General features: G+C 50.4%; 1 protein-coding gene across 4 annotated transcripts; it reads right to left on the bottom strand.

Moving 5' to 3' along the window:
* Positions 9018-18223, bottom strand: LOC102188472 (synaptotagmin-15). Of its 4 annotated transcripts, XM_018042576.1 has the most exons (9): positions 18136-18223; positions 16993-17185; positions 16332-16474; positions 15125-15420; positions 13462-13632; positions 12771-12891; positions 11644-11823; positions 10583-10743; positions 9018-9313 (listed from the first exon to the last, which is right to left on the bottom strand). In XM_018042576.1, the coding sequence occupies exons 1-8, from the start codon at positions 18140-18142 to the stop codon at positions 10601-10603; spliced, it is 1254 nt and encodes a 417-aa protein (XP_017898065.1). In that variant the 5' UTR covers positions 18143-18223; the 3' UTR covers positions 9018-9313; positions 10583-10600. The 4 variants fall into 4 exon arrangements, with proteins under 4 accessions (XP_017898065.1, XP_017898066.1, XP_017898064.1 ...); XM_018042577.1 differs by lacking the exon at positions 10583-10743; XM_018042575.1 differs by lacking the exon at positions 9018-9313 and having other exon boundaries at positions 10073-10743.

Raw genomic sequence — 18230 nt, 5'->3', positions numbered from 1 at the left:
CTCATTACAACTATAGCAGCAGCTCACAGAGAATGGTAGTCACCAGTGAGGAAATCGGGAGCGGTACTTAACCAGGAGGTCTGGAGGATGCTCAGTGGTACTAGATTAATCATATTGCTTGAAGAAAGCTAAATTCATGATAAAATGAACAGGTGTGTTTTGTAAAATTGTTTTGGTTCATTGAAATTTTTTTTTCTCAAATTCAGGCTTGTTTTGTTTTTAACTTGGCTTCCCTAAAAATGAACCTCAGGAGTTTTGTGATTCTCTCCAAAACCATATACAAAAATGATGAGAGTATGTATGAGAGTGCACGCATACAAAAGAACCTTATTTGGTGGAGAAGGGTCTGTAACTTCTAACAAAACCTTCTTACACAGTTTGTGACAGTTTCTTGTCACGGGAGAACAAGCTCCTGCCTGATCCTCACATGCCGACAGCTCCTGCCAAATGGCACCTCCTCTCTCCATCCTAGTATTTCTCTCTGATTCATTTCACCGTATGCTCAGATAAGCTCCGGGTAGCAGGCCAGCGAATTGTCTGCATAATCAGATACTAGATCAGCTAAGGAGCTGTCTTTATTTACATTTGTTCTTCTTCAGTTGCTCAGTCTTGTCCGACCCTTTTGTGACCCCATGGACTGTAGCCCACCAGGCTCCTCTGTTCATGGGATGTTCCAGGCAAGAATACTAGAGTAGGTTGCCATTTCCTTCTCCAGGGGAATCTTCCTGATCCAAGGATCGAACCTGAGTCTCCTGCATTGCAGGCAGATTTTCATGCAACACTGGGATCATACTGTCTGGAAGAATCTTACCAATATGGTATAGTGATTCCCCTAAATGGGAAATCCTGGTTTTATTTTCTCCTTTATTTTTGCTTGATGGAATTATTAGAAAAATGTCCCTAACTTCTAAAGAATATAAATTCCCTGTATTAAAAAGATCACTTCCCAAATATAGAAAAAATATATATTCATGTAACCAATATCCCAATTAAGATTTAGAACATTTCCATCACTCTAAAACTTCCTCTCATCTCTACCTCCAATTAGTTCCCACTAATGACAGGAAATCACTGTTCTGATTTCTACCACCGTAGATTAGTTTGTCCTGTTCTTGAATTTCATATAAGTAAAATCATATAGTTTATTTCCTTTGTGAACTTTTTTTCTCACATCATTTTTGAAATGCACCCAAGTTTTCATGTGACTCAGTATTTCATTCTTTTTATTGCTGTGAAATATACCAATTTTATGAATATATTACATCCATTTTCTAGCTGCTATAAGTATCATTTTACAAGTCTTGTTGTGGATGTATGTTTTTATTTTGTAGTTGGGGAGGTCAATTCCTATGGAGATTGCTGGCTTATGGGATAGGTGTAGATTTAACTTTGTAAGAAACTTTCAAGCAGTACTCCAAGACGGTTCTATACATGTATGAGGATTCTGATTCTACACCTTTGCCAACATTTGAGGGTGTCATTTTCATTTTAGCCGTTGTAATGGGTGTAAAGTGGTTTAAAACATTAGGTTAGTGGCTGTGAAAAGGGGAGCTAGTGCTTGGGAATGGGCACGAGAGAAGACTGTGTGTGTGTGTGGTGGTGGAGGAGCTAGCTAGCTTATCAGTTTCGCCACAGTTATGTTATCAGTTTCCCTGCAGCTCTGATGGAGGAGATAGGTAGGCCCAGGCTGAGCCCTGCAACTGGTGTCCTGCCGATGCTTTGAGATGGGATACCAGTGGGAGCATTGGGCCTGACTGGGTGCATTCTTGTGGAATTCCCCCCAGGACACATGCAGAGGAGGCTTTCAGTTTAGGGGAAGGACAAAAGGAGGGAGAAAATGCAAACTGGAATCCAGCTTGGCTGAGATGTGCCCCACACCAGGGCCAAATTTGGAGATGACTGGCCAGGAAAAAAAAAAAAAAGTCCAGAAAACTAACACTACCTAAGCAACCTAAGCTGCCCCTAGTAGATGCAACTCACTCAGCTCACCTGTGTGCCCCTTCAAACGTATCCTGTTGTTTCCACACACACGCTTTGCTTCTTCCGCGTGTATTTTGCTTCTGATGAACCCCCCCCCCCCCGTTTGTTTTTTTGTCTCACAATCTTGATCTCTGCTGAGTTCTTCAAAGAAGACAAGAACCGAAGTCCTTTTTTCAGCCTTTCACCTCCGGAATCAGCTCCAAATTCATCCTTTAAAACTTGCTCTGCAGGTGGAATTCCCTTTAAGCGTCTCTCCTTCGCAGTGAGTACGCTACCAAACAGTAGGAGGCGCTAGAGATCCATTGCGGGATGTAGGCGCTAGTAGCTGCCGGAGAAGGCAAAGGCAGCCCACTCCAGTACTCTTGCCTGGAAAATCCCGTGGACGGAGGAGCCTAGGCTGCAGTCCTTGGGGTCGCTGAGGGTCAGACACGACAGCGACTTCACTTTCACTTTTTACTTTCATGCATTGGAGAAGGAAATGGCACCCGACTCCAGTGTTCTTGCCTGGAGAATCCCAGGGACAGCGGAGCCTGGTGGGCTGCTGTCTATGGCGTCGCACAGAGTCGGACACGACTGAAGCGACTTAGCAGCAGCAAGCAGCAGCAGCCAGTAGCTGCACTTATGTCCCCAGGGGTGCGCCGACACTGGGTGGCACTCTGCTCCATCACATACGCTGGACGCCGCGGGTCCATCCACCGGCTTGTGACTTGGCCTAGCCCGTCAATCACTTTCCCATGGCCCTCCTGACAAGGAGACCACCAGCTCCAGGCCCCCCTCCGGTCTGTACCCATGCACCACCCACCCCACTCATCCACTCCCTGCAAGTTTGTCCTACCAGATTTGTCAAATAGCAAACCGATAAAAGCATATTACCAACTCACAGGGCAGAAAGAAATCAAAGCTAGTTATTTGCTGGATTATACCTCATTAGTGGAGATGAACAGAGAACTTACCAGACAGGAGTGAAGGACAGAGGAAAGGAGAGGGAGGGAGGGAGGAAAGTAGGGGAATAGGGATGAAACGTGGAGAAATAAACAGCCTCACTAGAAACCAAACAGGGACAAACAGAAGCGGCTCTATTGAATAGGCACTTACAGGTCCTTTCATGGATCCCAGGCTGTGGAATGTTCTGGCACTCCGCAGCACCTCTGTCCTGTCTGAGGTCTCTCGGGCTATATGTGATAATGTTACCATTTTTAGACATCTGGAATCTGATTCAGATTCCAGCTTTACCACTTCCTAGTTCTGCAGCCTGAGAGATGGCATTGCCTTCCCGATGCGCACGCCCCTCACTTCTAAGTGTGGGCAAGTTCCTCCTGAACTGTTGTACAGTTTCACAAGCGAATGCTCAAAGGCCTAGTACAGTTCCTCAGCGCTAGTTCCCTCCTCCCCACTTTGATAGTCCACTCTGAGAAACACAACCCTGAAGTAGAGAGGGGAGGAGTGATCTGAGCAAATAATCCCATACTTAAAAATTAAGGGGAAAAACCCATAATAGGCAGATAGTCCAATCTAGCTTCATAAATTAAGACATACATCATTTTGTTGAAAGAGCCAGCCTTATAGAATGTAATCGGTTAACTACTTCATTCTGTTCTTCCCCAGTCACCCATTCAAACCTGCTTCCCCCTTCCCTTTGGATAAAATCTAGGGCAAGTCCCATGGCTTTTTTGATCATTCTTATGTAACAATAAATCTTTCCTGTGACTTCTAGTTGTAAAAACAAGCTATGTTCAGCACTGGAAATGTCCAACCCCATGCAGTGGTCTAAACCTCCAACATCATTTGAAGTTTGCACCTCCCCTTCTCTCCCGCCCTGACCGAGGCTCATGCCTTATAGATAGGCATGGAGCTCCATTTTTTTAATTTCTCCAGTTTGTGCTTCCATTCCTTCTCCCAATTTTCTAACAGGAATCTCCTTCTTTTTAATTTTAATTTTATTTATTTATTCACCTTTTTGGTTGCTCCATGTCATGTGGGACCTAGGTTTCTGTGCCAGGGATTGAGCTCACATCCTCTGAATTGGAAGCGTGCAGTCTTAACCACTGGACCACCGCCACCGCCACTGTCCCCTAACAGGGATTTCTGATCATCCAGGCAGGGGCAGGGAAGTGGTACAGAAAGCCCACCTAAGGGGCAGGGGAGGTTCTACATGACCAGTTACGAGCTAGAGTGCTCACATGGGTTCTTCCAGAGCCTCCTTTTTCTGCAAGTTCCCATGACTCAGGTTTGCCCCAGAGTGTGGGATGGCTCACAGTACCCTTCTCATCCACTTTAAAGGTCTGTATTACAGTTTTGGAAAATGAAAGTCTGAAAATTATGCTTCCCAGACTCTCTTATGGACCAGGTTCCAGGTTGCTCACCAAATGTGAGGCACTCAGGTGAAGCTAGGAAGCAGAAAGTAGAAAATCATCCTTTTCTTCCTTTGATGGTGATGCTTAGCAAGATGCTTGAGACTCTTGTAGTAATTTGAGCAAAAAAGAAAATTTGTGCAAATTCCAGCCAGTTGTCACTATAGGATACCAAATAGGCAGCAGTGGCTTTGAGACCTGGCAGCCATTACGAGACAGGGAGTTGTCCTCCTCTGGGACCGCACCTGCACAGCCAAGCACAGAGCCTGGAGTTGCCCATTTCTAGGAAAAGTCAATATGGCACCCTGGGTTATCACCCCCATCCTTAGCCTCTCCCTGTAGCTGTATCTATTGCCATGGTGCTTTGCAACTCTTCTCCCAAAAAGGTGTAGTTTACCCTGCCCCTTGACTTGGAAACTTGGCTATGTGGCCCACTTCAGCCAATAGGATATTAGGCGACACAGCACAAGCTGAAGGTAGAAACGTGTTTGTCCTTCTTCTGCCTTCCCAGTGGAAAAGGTTTCCCTGGGTTGCTGCTGCCCCTTCAGCTTGTGCTCAGAATGAACAAACATGGAGCTGGCCTAGGTGAGGACATGAGCCTGGTCAGACTCACAGGCTGGAAGTGAGTTGTCTCATCTAGACCAGCCCATATTGAGCTGATCCACAGATGTATGAGAAATACATGCTCAATTTAGTAGAACACTAAGATGTTGAGATTCTTTGTTATGCACCATTTTTCCAAAAACAGCCAACTGATACAAGAAACTTTTCTCCTTTTGGCTTCATCGGCCCCCTAAGAAGGCTATGTAACTTGTGTCATCAAATTCCCTGTATAAAATCACTCTTTGTTGCCAGTTCTTTCTCTGGGAGAAGAATTCTGAGAAAATAATGATTTTTCTGCTTGAGTCAGAATTATGTTTATGCTGAGAATTAGAAAACCTGAGTGAAATACAGAAAGCTTCTTTGCTAAAGAGCTGCCAAGTCAACAAGCATTTGATGGGTCATGATCTCAGAAGAAGGAAAACACAAGGGATGAGCTGGCATTTTGTGAACCACTTTTCCCTTTAGGAAACTTGCTGAGCATTTGCACAGAGGGCCATGGGTTTAAGAGGTAGAAAAGGAAGCAGAGTCTCTGGAGCTGAACAGACAAGACGCTGGAGACTGGAGTTGCCAAGGCAGCTAGGATTAGAGGGGCCAAGATGCTAGATAAAAGCAAAACACAGAAAAGAAACTCAGGGGGATTCTCTGGTGTCCTGGTGGTTAGAGCTCAGTGATTTCACTGTGGTGGCCCAGGTTCACTCCCTGGTCAGGGAACTAAGCAAGTCAAGTGGCATAGGCAAATATAAGAGAAATTTGAAACTTGAATGACATTTTAAAGCTGTTGAAAGAAGAAGAAATGTTAACCTAGAATTTTATATTCACAAAATTTTTTGGTGGGTTTCTTAGGATTTTCTATACACAAAGCCATGTTGCTGGTGCTTGCTGCTAAGTCGCTTCAGTTGTGTCCAACTCTGTGCGACCCCATAGATGGCAGCCCACCAGGCGCCTTTGTCCCTGGGATTCTCCGGGCAAGAATTCTGGAGTGGGTTGCCATTTCTTTCTCCAATGCATGCATGCATGCTAAGTCGCTTCAGTCATGTGTGACTCTGTGCGACCCCATAGAACAGGCTCCTCTATCCACAGGATTCTCTAGGTAAGAATACTGGAGTGGGTTGCCATTTCCTTCTCTGCAAAACCATGTTATCTGCAAATAAATATGGTTTTACTTCTTCTTTCATGATCTGGATTCCTTTTATTTCCTTTTCCTGTCCAATCACGCAGCCACCACAGTTTTGCAGGAGATAAGGAAGGCATGAAGATTATAAAGGAAGAAGGAAAACTATCGTTCACAGAGGTCATTACTATATACAAACAAAATACAAAGACTCTACAGCAATCACAAGTGACTTTAGCAAGGCCACTCACTAGGTACAAAGTCAATGTACAAAAATCAATGGAATTTTTACATACTAGAAACAAATATAAAACACCTAAGAGTAAATCCGAGAGAAGAGGCACAAGAACACTTTCCTGTAAAACCACAGAACAAGTTTAAAGAAACTTGCAGAAACCCTAAAGAAATGGAGGGATACACCATGTTATATACATGTAATACACCATGTTAATGGGCTGAAGATTCAGCATTTTAAAGATACCGAATTGTCCCCAAACTGATCTATATGTTCAATGGAAAGTCCAACCAAATTCTAGTACTTTTTTGGTGTGGAAATTAAGAAGCTGATTCTTAATGTTCTACGGAAATGCCAAGGGCTTCATTCTGCTTGGATCACCTTGTGGACGGATTGAGACCTGCTGTCTTAGGTCCATGGGAGGCACTGTGTATTTTTTTGCCCTGACTGTGTATGTAAACAGGGGCCAACCAATATAGCACCCCCTCACCTCCCCATCAGAGCAGAGAGCCTGCCTGTCTCTTGCCATTGAAAATTTTCAACTGAGTCAGACATGTCTGTCCATTCTGTCCTGCAAAGGGCATATTTACCAAAATTTCCAAGTGGCCCTGGAAAGGTCACTGATAGACATGAACCTCCCTGTGAAATGTGGGGGTAGTTGGCACCTATGGTCTCAGGACCCCAAGATAAAGGGGAACAGTTTCATTCTAGTAGCTGGCTATACAAACACACTGTTGCTGTTTAGTCACTAAGTGGTGTCTGACGTTCAACTCTTTGTGACCCCATGGCCTGTAGCCCACTAGGCTCTTCTGTCCATGGGGTTCTTCAGGCAAGAATACTGGAGTGGGTTGCCATTTCCTTCTTCAGGGGCTCTTCGTGGATCAGGGATTGAACTCATGTCTCCTACATTGGCAGGTGGATTCTTTACCACTAAGCCACCAGGGAAGTCCCATACAAACACATAGAGAATGCCTATTACATGTGTGCTGTGATGCTATTAGAAATTACTGCAGTATTGATTATGTTAAAAATCATGAAATAAGTAAGGAAAAGCAAACACAGGGTATTCTGTGCACACAGACCACTAGCAGCAAAGCTTATGTTTGTGCATTGACAGAGGCTGGAGGTGAAGTCAAAGAGGCAACATTTCACTACTTTCTTTTGTGGAAGTTGCTTCACTGTGTAAGAAAAGAGAAGACACCATTTAAGTGATGTTTCAGTTACACAGAAACAAGGCTTGAATATGCAAGGTTAGTAGCATTCAGGTGAAAACGATAACTGAGCACAAGCTGGAATCAAGATTGCCGGGAGAAATATCAGTAACCTCAGATACGCAGATGACACCACCCTTACGGCAGAAAGCGAAGAGGAACTAAAAAGCCTCTTGCTGAAAGTGAAAGAGGAGAGTGAAAACGTTGGCTTAAAGCTCAACATTCAGAAAACGAAGATCATGGCATTTGGTCCCATCACTTCATGGCAAATAGATGGGGAAACAGTGTCAGACTTTATTTTTTGGGGCTCCAAAATCATTGCAGATGGTGACTGCAGCCATGAAATTAAAAGACGCTTACTCCTTGGAAGGAAAGTTATGACCAACCTAGATAGCGTATTCAAAACCAGAGACGTTACTTTGCCAACAAAGGTCCGTCTAGTCAAGGTTATGGTTTTTCCAGTAGTCATGTATGGATGTGAGAGTTGGACTGTGAAGAAAGCTGAGCACCAAAGAATTGATGCTTTTGCACTGTGGTGTTGGAGAAGACTCTTGAGAGTCCCTTGGACTGCAAGGAGATCCAACCAGTCCATTCTAAAGGAGATCAGTCCTGGGTGTTCTTTGGAAGGAATGATGCTAAAGCTGAAGCTCCAGTACTTTGGCCACCTCATGTGAAGAGTTGACTCATTGGAAAAGACTCTGATGCTGGGAGGGATTGGGGGCAGGAGGAGAAGGGGACGACCAAGGATGAGATGGCTGGATGGCATCACCAACTCAATGGACATGAGTTTGAGTGAACTCTGGGAGTTGGTGATGGACAGGGAGGCCTGGCATGCTGTGATTCATGGGGTCGCAAGGACTTGGAACAACTGAGCAACTGAACTGAACTGAACTGAACTGTTACCAGTTATCAGTGACAAGCAGAAGGGCTGCTGGTGACTTTGAGCACATCTTCACAGGGAATCGATGACTGTGGTTTGTGGGAACTTCCATCTTAGTGAAGTTTATAGGGACATCTATCACAACACAGTAATCATAATGGCTCTGCTAGGTTTACAGGCAAAGGTTTCAGCCCGATGGGCTATGCTTTGGCCATGTGCTTTCATCATTTCTTACCCAAAGTGAGGGCCCAAGGGCAGATGATCAGAACCTGTCCACCACTTGGTACCTGGGTGGGCTGTTCACAGCGTTCTCCTGCAGGTGTGAAGCCAGTGAGTCTTGATCCCCAAGTGCCTTCTCTTCCAAGCCATGCTGCCCAGGCTTTCTGGGACTGTTCCACACTTACACACCCAAGCTAGTCGTCAGACTATGCTATTATATTAGGTTGGTGCAAAAAGTAACTGCGATATTGCATTGTTGACCTTTGCCGTTTGATATTGGAATACATTCTTAAATAAATGTGGTTATGTTATACATAATTTTACTGTGCATTTCTCGCTTTATTTTTTTGCTAATGACATTATTTGCTGTATATTTTATATTTATTTTAGACTACAGATATGATATTAGGAAAAAAGCAGACTTGAGTGATTTTTTTTTTTTAATTCAAGTGCAAAATGGGTTGTTAATGATCAGAGACAACTCGAAACGTCAAAAACACATTTGACCTAGGAACTGCTGATGAGCATACAGTGCAGTAATGGTTCAAGAAGTTTTGCAAAGGAGACGAGAGCCTTGAAGATGGGGAGTATAGTGGTGACCACTGCAAGTTGGCAGCGATCAATTGAGAGCGATCACTGAAACCGATCCTCTCACAACTCCGTGAGAAGGTGCCCAAGAACTCAGCGCCGACCATTCCACTGTCATTTGGCATTTGAGGCAAACTGGAAAGGTGAAAAAGCTCGATAAGTGAATGCCTCCTGAGCTGACCGGAAAAGAAAAAGAAAGCATCGTTTTGAAGTGTTGTCCACTTGTATTCTACATAACAACAATGAACCATTTCTCCATCAGATTGTGACGTGACAAAAAGTGGATTTGATATGACAGCTGGTGACAGCCAGCTCAGGGGGTGGCCTGAGAAGAAGCTCCAGAGCACTTCCCAAAGCCAAAAAATGGTCCCGGTCACTGGTGGTCCACTGCCAGTCTGATCCACTACAGTTTTCTGAATCCCAGCTAAACCATTACATCCGAGAAGTATGCTCAGCAAATGGATGATATGCACTGAAAATTCCAACGTCTGTAGCCAGCACTGGCCAACAGAAAGGGCCCAATTCTTCTCCATGACAGTGCCCAACTGCACGACCCCCAGGTTGCACAACCCACATTTCAAAAGTTGAACGAATTGGGCTATGGAATTTTGCCTCATCCACCTTATTCACCTGACCTCTCACCTACTGACTACCACTTCTTCAAGAATCTCTTGACAACTTTTTGCAGGGAAAACACTTCCATAATCAGCTGGAGGCAGAAAATGCTTTCCAAGAGTTCGTTGAATCCTGAAGCACAAATTTTTATGCTACAGGAATAAACAAACTTATTTTTCATTGGTAAAAATGTGTTGACTGTAATGGTTCCGATTTTGATTAATAAGATGTGTCTGAGCCTAGTTATAATGATTTAAAATTCACAGTCCGAAACTGCAATTACTGCTGTACCAACCTAATATTTATTGTGAACCAACTGAAGTAAACCCTTTAGACAACTTGTCTTCTCTGCCGGGCAGAAGGTAGAGAAACAACAGCAGAAGAAAAGTGTAGGCTGAACATTAACACATCATCAGCTTTCCAAATTTCCACGGCACTCTACACATGTACAGCTACGCTTTCACTAAAAGAGACTATTTCTTCTCAATGTCTGAGTTTCCAGTCCAATTCAAGACAGGGATGACCGGGAGCCAGGATTCTAAGTCCAGGCACCCCCATGGGCAAAAAATGACAGAGTGAGTCAAGCAGGGCCTCTCGGGCTGCTGAGATGTAACCCACCAGTCACACCGCTGCCCAGGCCAGGCTCTTGTCCCCTCTTCTCTCCTATACATCAGCATGCATGTTCCCCCAGCTCAGGCTGACCCTGCAGCCCAGTGAGTTGCTGGATGCAGTTTCCAAGCCTGTGGCTGTCAGGCATGGCTCTGGGGAGAGAGAGCTTCTGGAGCAGACCTGAGTTCCTCGCCTAGGTTAGGGCTCGGTGGTGCGGCAAAGCGCATGCCAGCGCTTCACCAGCTCCTTGGGTTTGCTAAGCATCTCGTTCCAGTGCTCCAGTTCTCTGCCGCGGGTGTACATGTAGGGGCCCACCACCACCTGGCCCAGCTCGTGACTCTCTGCGGGGGAGGGAGAACATAGTCATTCTCGGAAGCTTAGAAGCCCCCTCACCTAAGCCATCCCCAGGGCCTTCCCTCTCTCCCACTCGCTCTTTCTCTTAAGGGAAGTAGCCAGCCCTCTTCCTCTTTAACAGCCTCCAAAGGGATCCTGACTTTGCTCTGGAGCTGGAGCTGACGGGGAAGGGAGCCCAAGTAAAAAGCCTGCCCTTTGGTGCGGGCACCCATTCTGCCCCCCATCCTCCTGGTGGGCCATCAAACTGCCTCACATCGAAGAGCCGAGGGAGGAAGGGGCCCCTCCAGAAAGAAGCCCTCTTCTCTCAGTCAACTTGTATACTCAGCAGGAACATTCAACAATAATTTTCGCCTTTTACCAACTATCACAATGGAGAAGGGGCTTAAGCTCTGACCCACAAGACCAGCCGACCCAACAGCTCTGCCTCAGTGACAGTGGACCCTGGAGCGAGGGGCAGTGCGGGATAACTCCACCCTCTCATCCACCCTGAGCCTCACCCAGGACCCTCAAGGCTTGTACAGAGGGCATGAGGCAGCACAGGGTACATAGAGACGCACAGCACTGGGTTGCTTGGCCAGTGCAGGTAGCTGTGCTGTTTCCCGAACTCTCTGGTGATTTGCCCCAGGACGGAGCAGCAGGGGCCATCCTTTAACCTCTTTTAGGGTGCTATGGACAATGACACCAGATTAAAGCTGGGTGTGAGCTCCAGCTATCTCACTAGCAAGCTCCGTGTCCTTGGGTAAATATCTTAGCCTCTCTGAGCACTAGTCTCCTTAGGCACAGAACAGAAACCATCCAGCTCCCTCCAAAGGGTCCGTGCTTCCTGAATGCACAGCAGCCCCGCCTTAGCCCAACGCCCCAGGCTGACCGTGAGGGGGCAGCCTTACTGTCTGCTTCCGCGCTCTGCATCACTGTCAGGCTGAGGCTCGCGGTGTCCAGCTCCGCGGGGTTGGCTTTGAAGCTGAAGGTCTCGCTGTACACAGGGTTGGTGGAGCCCAGCACAGCCGAAGTCTTTTTGCACTTGACAAACTTGTTGTGGTTCATCAGAGACACTTTGACAAACACACCTGAGGGGCAGGACAGACTGCAGGCTGGGAGGGGCAGGCAGGGGGCCCAGCCTCCTGCCCGTGGGAGCCTGGGTGGGAGGGCTCATGCCTCGCCTGGGTGCCAGGACCCCATTACTCACAACTGCTGCAGCCAAAGGGCGTTACAGGAGGAAACGGGGTTGATTAGCGCACTGCCTTCAGCCAAGGAAATGCTTGGCTCCCTTCCTCTTCCTTCCTCTCTGTCTCCTGAATGCACCCAAGGTTTGGCTGGCCCTTGTTACTGGAGCCTGGCACCACACGCCCATCCGTCCCCATTGTGGGGTGGATCCTGCTTGCTGGGTGCCCGGGCCTCCTGGGGCCCTTAAGCACCCCATTCAGAGGTCAAGTTTTTTGGTTTTTTTGCAGGGGGAGTTGCTGTTAGATGGGTTTTGAAGCCACCGTGGAAGGCTGAATGCCAGCTTGCTTGTAGTGACCCAAATGCAGAGATGTACAAGGGGCAGACAGCCACCTGCTTGCTGGGGGCCCCACAATGGGGCTGGACATTTAGGGTGAGCCAGAGCGGGGTCCCCGTTCCCCCAGCTCCTGAGTGCTACCCGAGTGTCAAGCTCTGCGTGCAAGGAGACCCTGTTTGCTGCTCCCTGCCCTGTGGGGAGCCCTCGCTTTGCAGAAGGGCCGGGCTGGAGACAGGCAGCACAGTACAGGAGCTGAGGCACGGCTTCGGGAAAAGGGAGGGGCAGGCGTGGTCTCAGGGTTCTTAGGGGTCTTGGTGAAGGCCAAGGGTGTGCAGCCGTGGATCAACATAAGGAAGCAGTTTCTCACACCCCCGCTGTGCAGAGAGGGAGGGTGTGGCTTGGGAGGCTGCAATGCTCCTGGTAGCACATGCAAGCAGAAACTGGATGGCCAGGGCCGAGGGCCAGGCTCCAGGCTCCAAGATCATGGGTGGGCCCTGCCCCAGGGGGAAACCTTACTGACAAAACTCGTGTTCTCCCGGAGCCGGAGCCCCTTGGCTCGCAGCACGACCACAGTGAGGCGGTTCAGACGGTCATTGTAGCTGAGGCAGAACTGGAGGTCACCAAATTCGGAGGGAGGCTGGAGAAGCCAAGAGGAAAGCACCCCAGGTAGGTACTGGAGGCCCCATGCCTTCCTCCTTCCTCCTGGCAGGCAGGCCCGGGCTATTCACGACACAGCCACACTCCCTCCTTGAAACCCATCCACCATTTTACAGATGGGGAAACTGAGGCCTGGGGAGTTGAAGGGGCCTGCTGAAGATCACATAGTAAGGGCCAGAGCTGAGGGTTCAAAGCCAGGAATGGGGAATTCCAAGGCTTATTCCGAGTCATCCTCAGGGGTGGGGGGGGGAGGTGTTGGGGGAAGAGTGGGTAATTTCCTTGGCAGGTCCATTTGAGGTGTCAACTTTCATAGCTAACTGATCTGGATGGGCATCCAAATGTGGTTTTCCCAGGATGCTCCAGGTAATCTCCAGGGCAAAGGAGCCTCAGGTGCACCTCCACTGTCCCATGCAGCTCTGGCCTGGGCCCACCACTGCGGGTCACACTTGTAGGGGTAGTGGACAGGATTCTGCTGGGCCACACCTGCTGGCTGTCTATGATAGTCAGACTCGTGGTCATCTGGCACGTGTCTGGAGACCCTAACCTTTACCTCCAGGCTCTCGGCTTCCAGGTCTCTCCAGAGGACGCGCCGGCAGTTGCCCGCCAGTGTCTCCTTCTTCAGAGGGAAGAGCACTTGGCCTAGGAGCTGGTGCTTCCTTTGCCTGTCCACGTGATACACTGAGAACCTCAGCACCCTCTGGTTGACGCTCTTGCTGGATACCTTGGAGAGACGAGGGCCCGGCTGGAGTCAGGTAGGGTCAGGGGATGGGATGATGTGATATGTTGTTCTGGAAACAGAATCTTTCCATCAGGGGTGTCTCAACCAGGGACCTGCACACCCCAAACCCAGGCATCCTCAGGGGACCCTTTGCCACAGTGGGGTCAGTGTCCCCAGGTGGGGACACTGGAGGTGGGAGGCTGTGCCAGAGCCTTGCCACGCAGAGTGTGGTCCCAGAGCCAGCAGCACCCACCACCCCTGGGGCCTTGTTAGAAATGTGGGACCTTGGGCTCCACCCAGACCCACGAAGCAGAATCTACCATTTAACAGGCATCCAAGTGAGTTGCCTACACTAAAGTATGAGAGGTTCCCACACTGGAGCCCAGGCTCCAACACTGAACCCCCGTCTCTGCTACCTGAATTTGGCACCTGAACAGTCCTCTCCCTGAGACTCAGTCTCCTCACCTGAAAGATGGGATAATCGCTCTTACTCTCTGGGTTATAAAACCCCAATTAAAGGGCCTGGCTTAAGGCAGATGGTGAATTAAATTTGATTTTCTTCTCTTTCTCTTCCCTAGAGAGGGAAGCACAGAGAGGCCAGGGTAAGGTTGGTGCAGGCACAGGGCAGGGAATGATTCAAAGCTCCCCACCTTGGATTTTGAGGTTCCAACAGGAGCAGGTTCACCTGTGAATTCTCACAGCCTGAGCCCAGCAGGACGGCCTCAGGCTGGGCCCCAGGCCACCCCTCTTCCCAGGGCTCAGCCCCGGAAGAAGGTAGAAATCACACTCTTCCCAGTTGCAGACAAGTCTCTCCTTACCTTGCCAGTCAGCTTCCTGCCCTGCTCTTAAAAATGTTTGTCCAAGGCCTCTTGGGAGCTCTTGACTGCTGGCTTCCCATAAGGGCCCCAGTCACCTGCTGAGGCACCCAAGGCCGCTGTGCGCCTGGCTCAGTGCCTCATCACCTCAGCTCCTCAGGACCCTGAGCTCACCTGCCCACCATGCTGCAGAGGTACCACCTGTCGCGAGATGGCTCTCGGGTCCTGCTCTGGCCTCTGACAGGACGGGTGAGTTCTGGTCCCCAACCCAAGAGGCCTGGGTGAGGGGGGGTCTCACCCTCCACCTTCCATGGATAACCATGTCAGAAAGCTCATCGTGTTCCAGGGTCTTGGCTGCCTTCCTGAGTCCCATAAGCCAGGGCCTGGCATTCAGTGGGTGCTCCAAGAATATGTTTCTCTTTCTCCCCTCCAGGCAGCCTGTACAGGAGGAGCCCAGCCCTCTGCCCCCTCATCCTTCCAGTCTCTCATCTGTCCCCACCATCAAGGGTCAGGGCTCTCGTACACCCTGGCCTGGCAGGCAGGGTAGGGTAGAGCCTGTGGTATTGGGCCCCTGGGGGCTGCAGGGCCCTGGTTAGCACCGGAGGCTGGGCTCTCCTGCACAATGTCTGTCCTTCCCAGGAGGCAAAGGGCCCCGGACCCTGCCTGCTCAAAGGTCATACCTGAAAGACGAAGTGTTCATCGAACCGTGGACTGGTGGTTCTGTGTTTGGTCTTAGACTGGAGGAAGCGCCGCTCATCCGGCAGCAGGTGGAGCTTCACCAGGGGGCTACAGTTCTCGGAGGGGGCGTACAGCCGCTGTGCCTTGATCAGGCCCACCAGCAGCCGCTCGGCCTCCTGCTGGTATTCCACAGAGAACCACAGCCGGCCCAGGCAGCCCTCAGGGAAGTCAGCCTCACTTTTGTCCTCTGGGATCTTGTAGAGCTCAGGGTCGATGGTCCCCACCACGCACGCATCTCCTACGACACAGGGGCTGGAAAGACTGGCAGGCCAGGGGAAGGCAGGGGCGTGGGGACCGCAAGCTCTGGCTCTCCCGCCCCCTCCCTGCCCAGCCCTTCTTGACAAGGTCATTCACCAGCTTCTCCTGACCACATTCGCCCCAGTCTCTTCTCCAGACTAAACACAGCCCCTCTGTCTAGTGCAGCTGGGCAGGACGCATTCTCAGCACTAAGGCATTGTACATCCAGGCCTGCTCCTCCTGGGTCTCCTAGCAGAGGACATAGTATTCACTCAACCCTTGTCCCCATGACTGACCCCCACCCCTAGAGGTCAGGGCCGGCAGTGTGGGTGCAGTGCCCAGCATCTGGCCTGGCTCCTTTCTGTGGTGTCCCAGAGGATGTCTCAGTGATAAAATGTTGCCTCTTGTCTTCCTCTTTAAATTATAAGGGCTTAGCTAATTACTGAGTAGTTCTTAGCAAGGTCTTCAGAGCAAGGAGGTGGGCAGAAAGCTGTGTGCCCAGCTTCCACCATTCTGCTCTCTGGATTGGCCAACCCATCATCCTGGAGGAGGACCCAGCACAGGTGCTGCATCTGGGAACACTGGGTTTCCAATCCCAGATTTGTTGCTTACTCTGTGAGCCGGGCATGGCACTGTTACCCTCCCTAGCTTCAGTTTATTAATGTGTAAAATGGGGTGATTTCCCCAGCCATGGTCTAACTCCAAAATGGCACATGAAGCCATACCTAGCCCAGATTGGGACGCAGCAGGGATTGGTAAACTGAAATACCTGGAAAGAGTGATCGCTGGGCAACTCTGGCATCCTGGGCCCCATCTGGACTCTTTTCAGGATCCAGGCCCAGGAAAGCAGATAGGTCTGTCCTGGCCTGGGTGTACCATGACCCCTGGACAGGCCCGGGTGGGCACACTTACCAAGATTGCTGCCAGTGGTGTGGGGCAGGAGCTCCGGGGCTGGGTAGGGGTCCTGTGGGACCTGGGCCCACTCTCTGCTGCTCAGGGGTACCCAGTCTTGGCTTTGGAGGGAAGGGGGCACCACAAATGGTACACCAGGTGGCCTGTCCAGAGGCAGGGAGATGACAAATAGGTAGCAAGTGAATGGTATGGCTTCAGAGTGCTCAGCCCAGAGAGTATAAGTGTCACGAATCAGAGGAGAAAAAGCCAGCAGGAGCCGGGGGAGGCAAGAGCACTGTCTTCCGGGCCCACACCAGGGGACACGCACAGCCACCTCCTCCGTATGCCCACAGCCGTGGTGAGTTGGAATAGGAGCGTAGCTCCTGGAGTCAGCCTGCCTGAGTTTGAATGCCTGTTCTGCCACTTTCTAGTTGTGCTATCTGGACTTACGTCCATTGAGCCTCAGTTTCCCCAGCTGGAAAATGGGCTTCATAACACTTGCCTCATAGCTGTGGCTCAGATTCTGGGGTTTCTTTGTGATTGCTCCTGGCCTGCTGACAGCATAGAGGAGGCGCTCCATAAACAAACAGACCTTTCCTTCTCCACCCCACCCCAAGGGAAACTCCACAGGGAGGGCCTGAAGCAAGGCCAGGAGCTCCCTTAGCCCCACATCCTGCCTCACCTGCTTGCCTGGGTCCTGGCATCCGGGGGGCAGAGTGCGTCTCCCTGTGTGCTGGAAGCAGCTGTGGTCCCTGACAGCTCCTCATAGGTGAATGTGGCACAGAGTCTCTTCCAGAGATAGTAGCTCACCCCAATCAACAGCAGCAGCAGCAGCAGCCCCCCAAGGATGCCCCCAATCACCAGGGCCACCTGCTCTGGGGGCAGACACCACCAGTACTGTGATGCCTGGGGAAAGTCACTCCCCTTCACACCACTGGCATTCTGGAGACAGAATTTGGGTAGCAACCCCACCTCCCTGGGTTGGATCCCAGGAACAACACAGAAGCAGGGCTCATGTGCTCATGTATCTGCTGGGGAAGGGTGCTGCTGGCTCGGCTCTGCTGGGTCTCAGGGGAAACGCCATTGCCCTAGAGGTCCTAATGTCCCGTACAGAGCTGTCTGGTTCTGGACTTGGCATTTTGGATTAAATGAACCATTTTTCCTTGTGCTTCTGTGTAGAAACTAAGCCTTCTCTTATCAGAACTTCCATCTCCCCTGGACTCCTGCTCAGGCTTGAGGGCGGTGGGCAGCACGCACTTAAGGAAAGCCAAGGGAGGGGTGATGCCCTGGGTGGCACTCAGAGCCCTATTCTTTGGGTCCTGGAACCTGCTGAGAGGTTAGTTCCGTAACTTTCCCTAAAAACCTCTCCCTCCCCTCAGCCTTCTATCACAGCAGGCCACGTACAGGGGAGTAGGTGGGAGCCGGTGGAGGCGGGTGCGGATGGGCACAGGAGCAGCGAGTGCGAGAAACCAAGGCACACTGGCACTCTGCTGCCAGTGGCTGCCCCCACACTTGCCCAGACCCGGAGGCTTCACCCTGAGCCCACTGAGAGCTCTGCGCTCCATCCCGCACTAGGCGAGGACTGTCCCTCCTCTGGGTCACGCTTGAGGCGGGCGCTTCCCGACCCGGGGATCTGGACTGGGCTGGGTGGTAAGAAGGAAAGACGCCCACACCTCCTGGCCCGCAGCTCTCTACGAGGAGTGGGCCTCAACTCTACCCCCACCCCTCGCTAGGAGCGGGAAGCAGGGCAGACGCAGCCCCCAGAGGGTGGCAAAGGGGCGCCGCGCGGCGCCGGGGGCGTGCGAGGGGAGGCGAGGGCACTTACCCTCCATGCGGCTGCTCTACGGCCGTCGGGGCGCGGGCCCGGAGCTTGATCTCGCTGGTGTCTGTGCCTTCAGCCGCTGCCGGGCGGTTGTAAAG

Source organism: Capra hircus, chromosome 28 (assembly GCF_001704415.2).
Source record: "Capra hircus breed San Clemente chromosome 28, ASM170441v1, whole genome shotgun sequence".
In the NCBI taxonomy this organism is placed as follows: Eukaryota; Metazoa; Chordata; class Mammalia; order Artiodactyla; family Bovidae; genus Capra; species Capra hircus.
The sequence above is the reverse complement of the archived record's forward strand: the minus strand, read 5'-3'. Positions and strand labels throughout refer to the sequence as shown.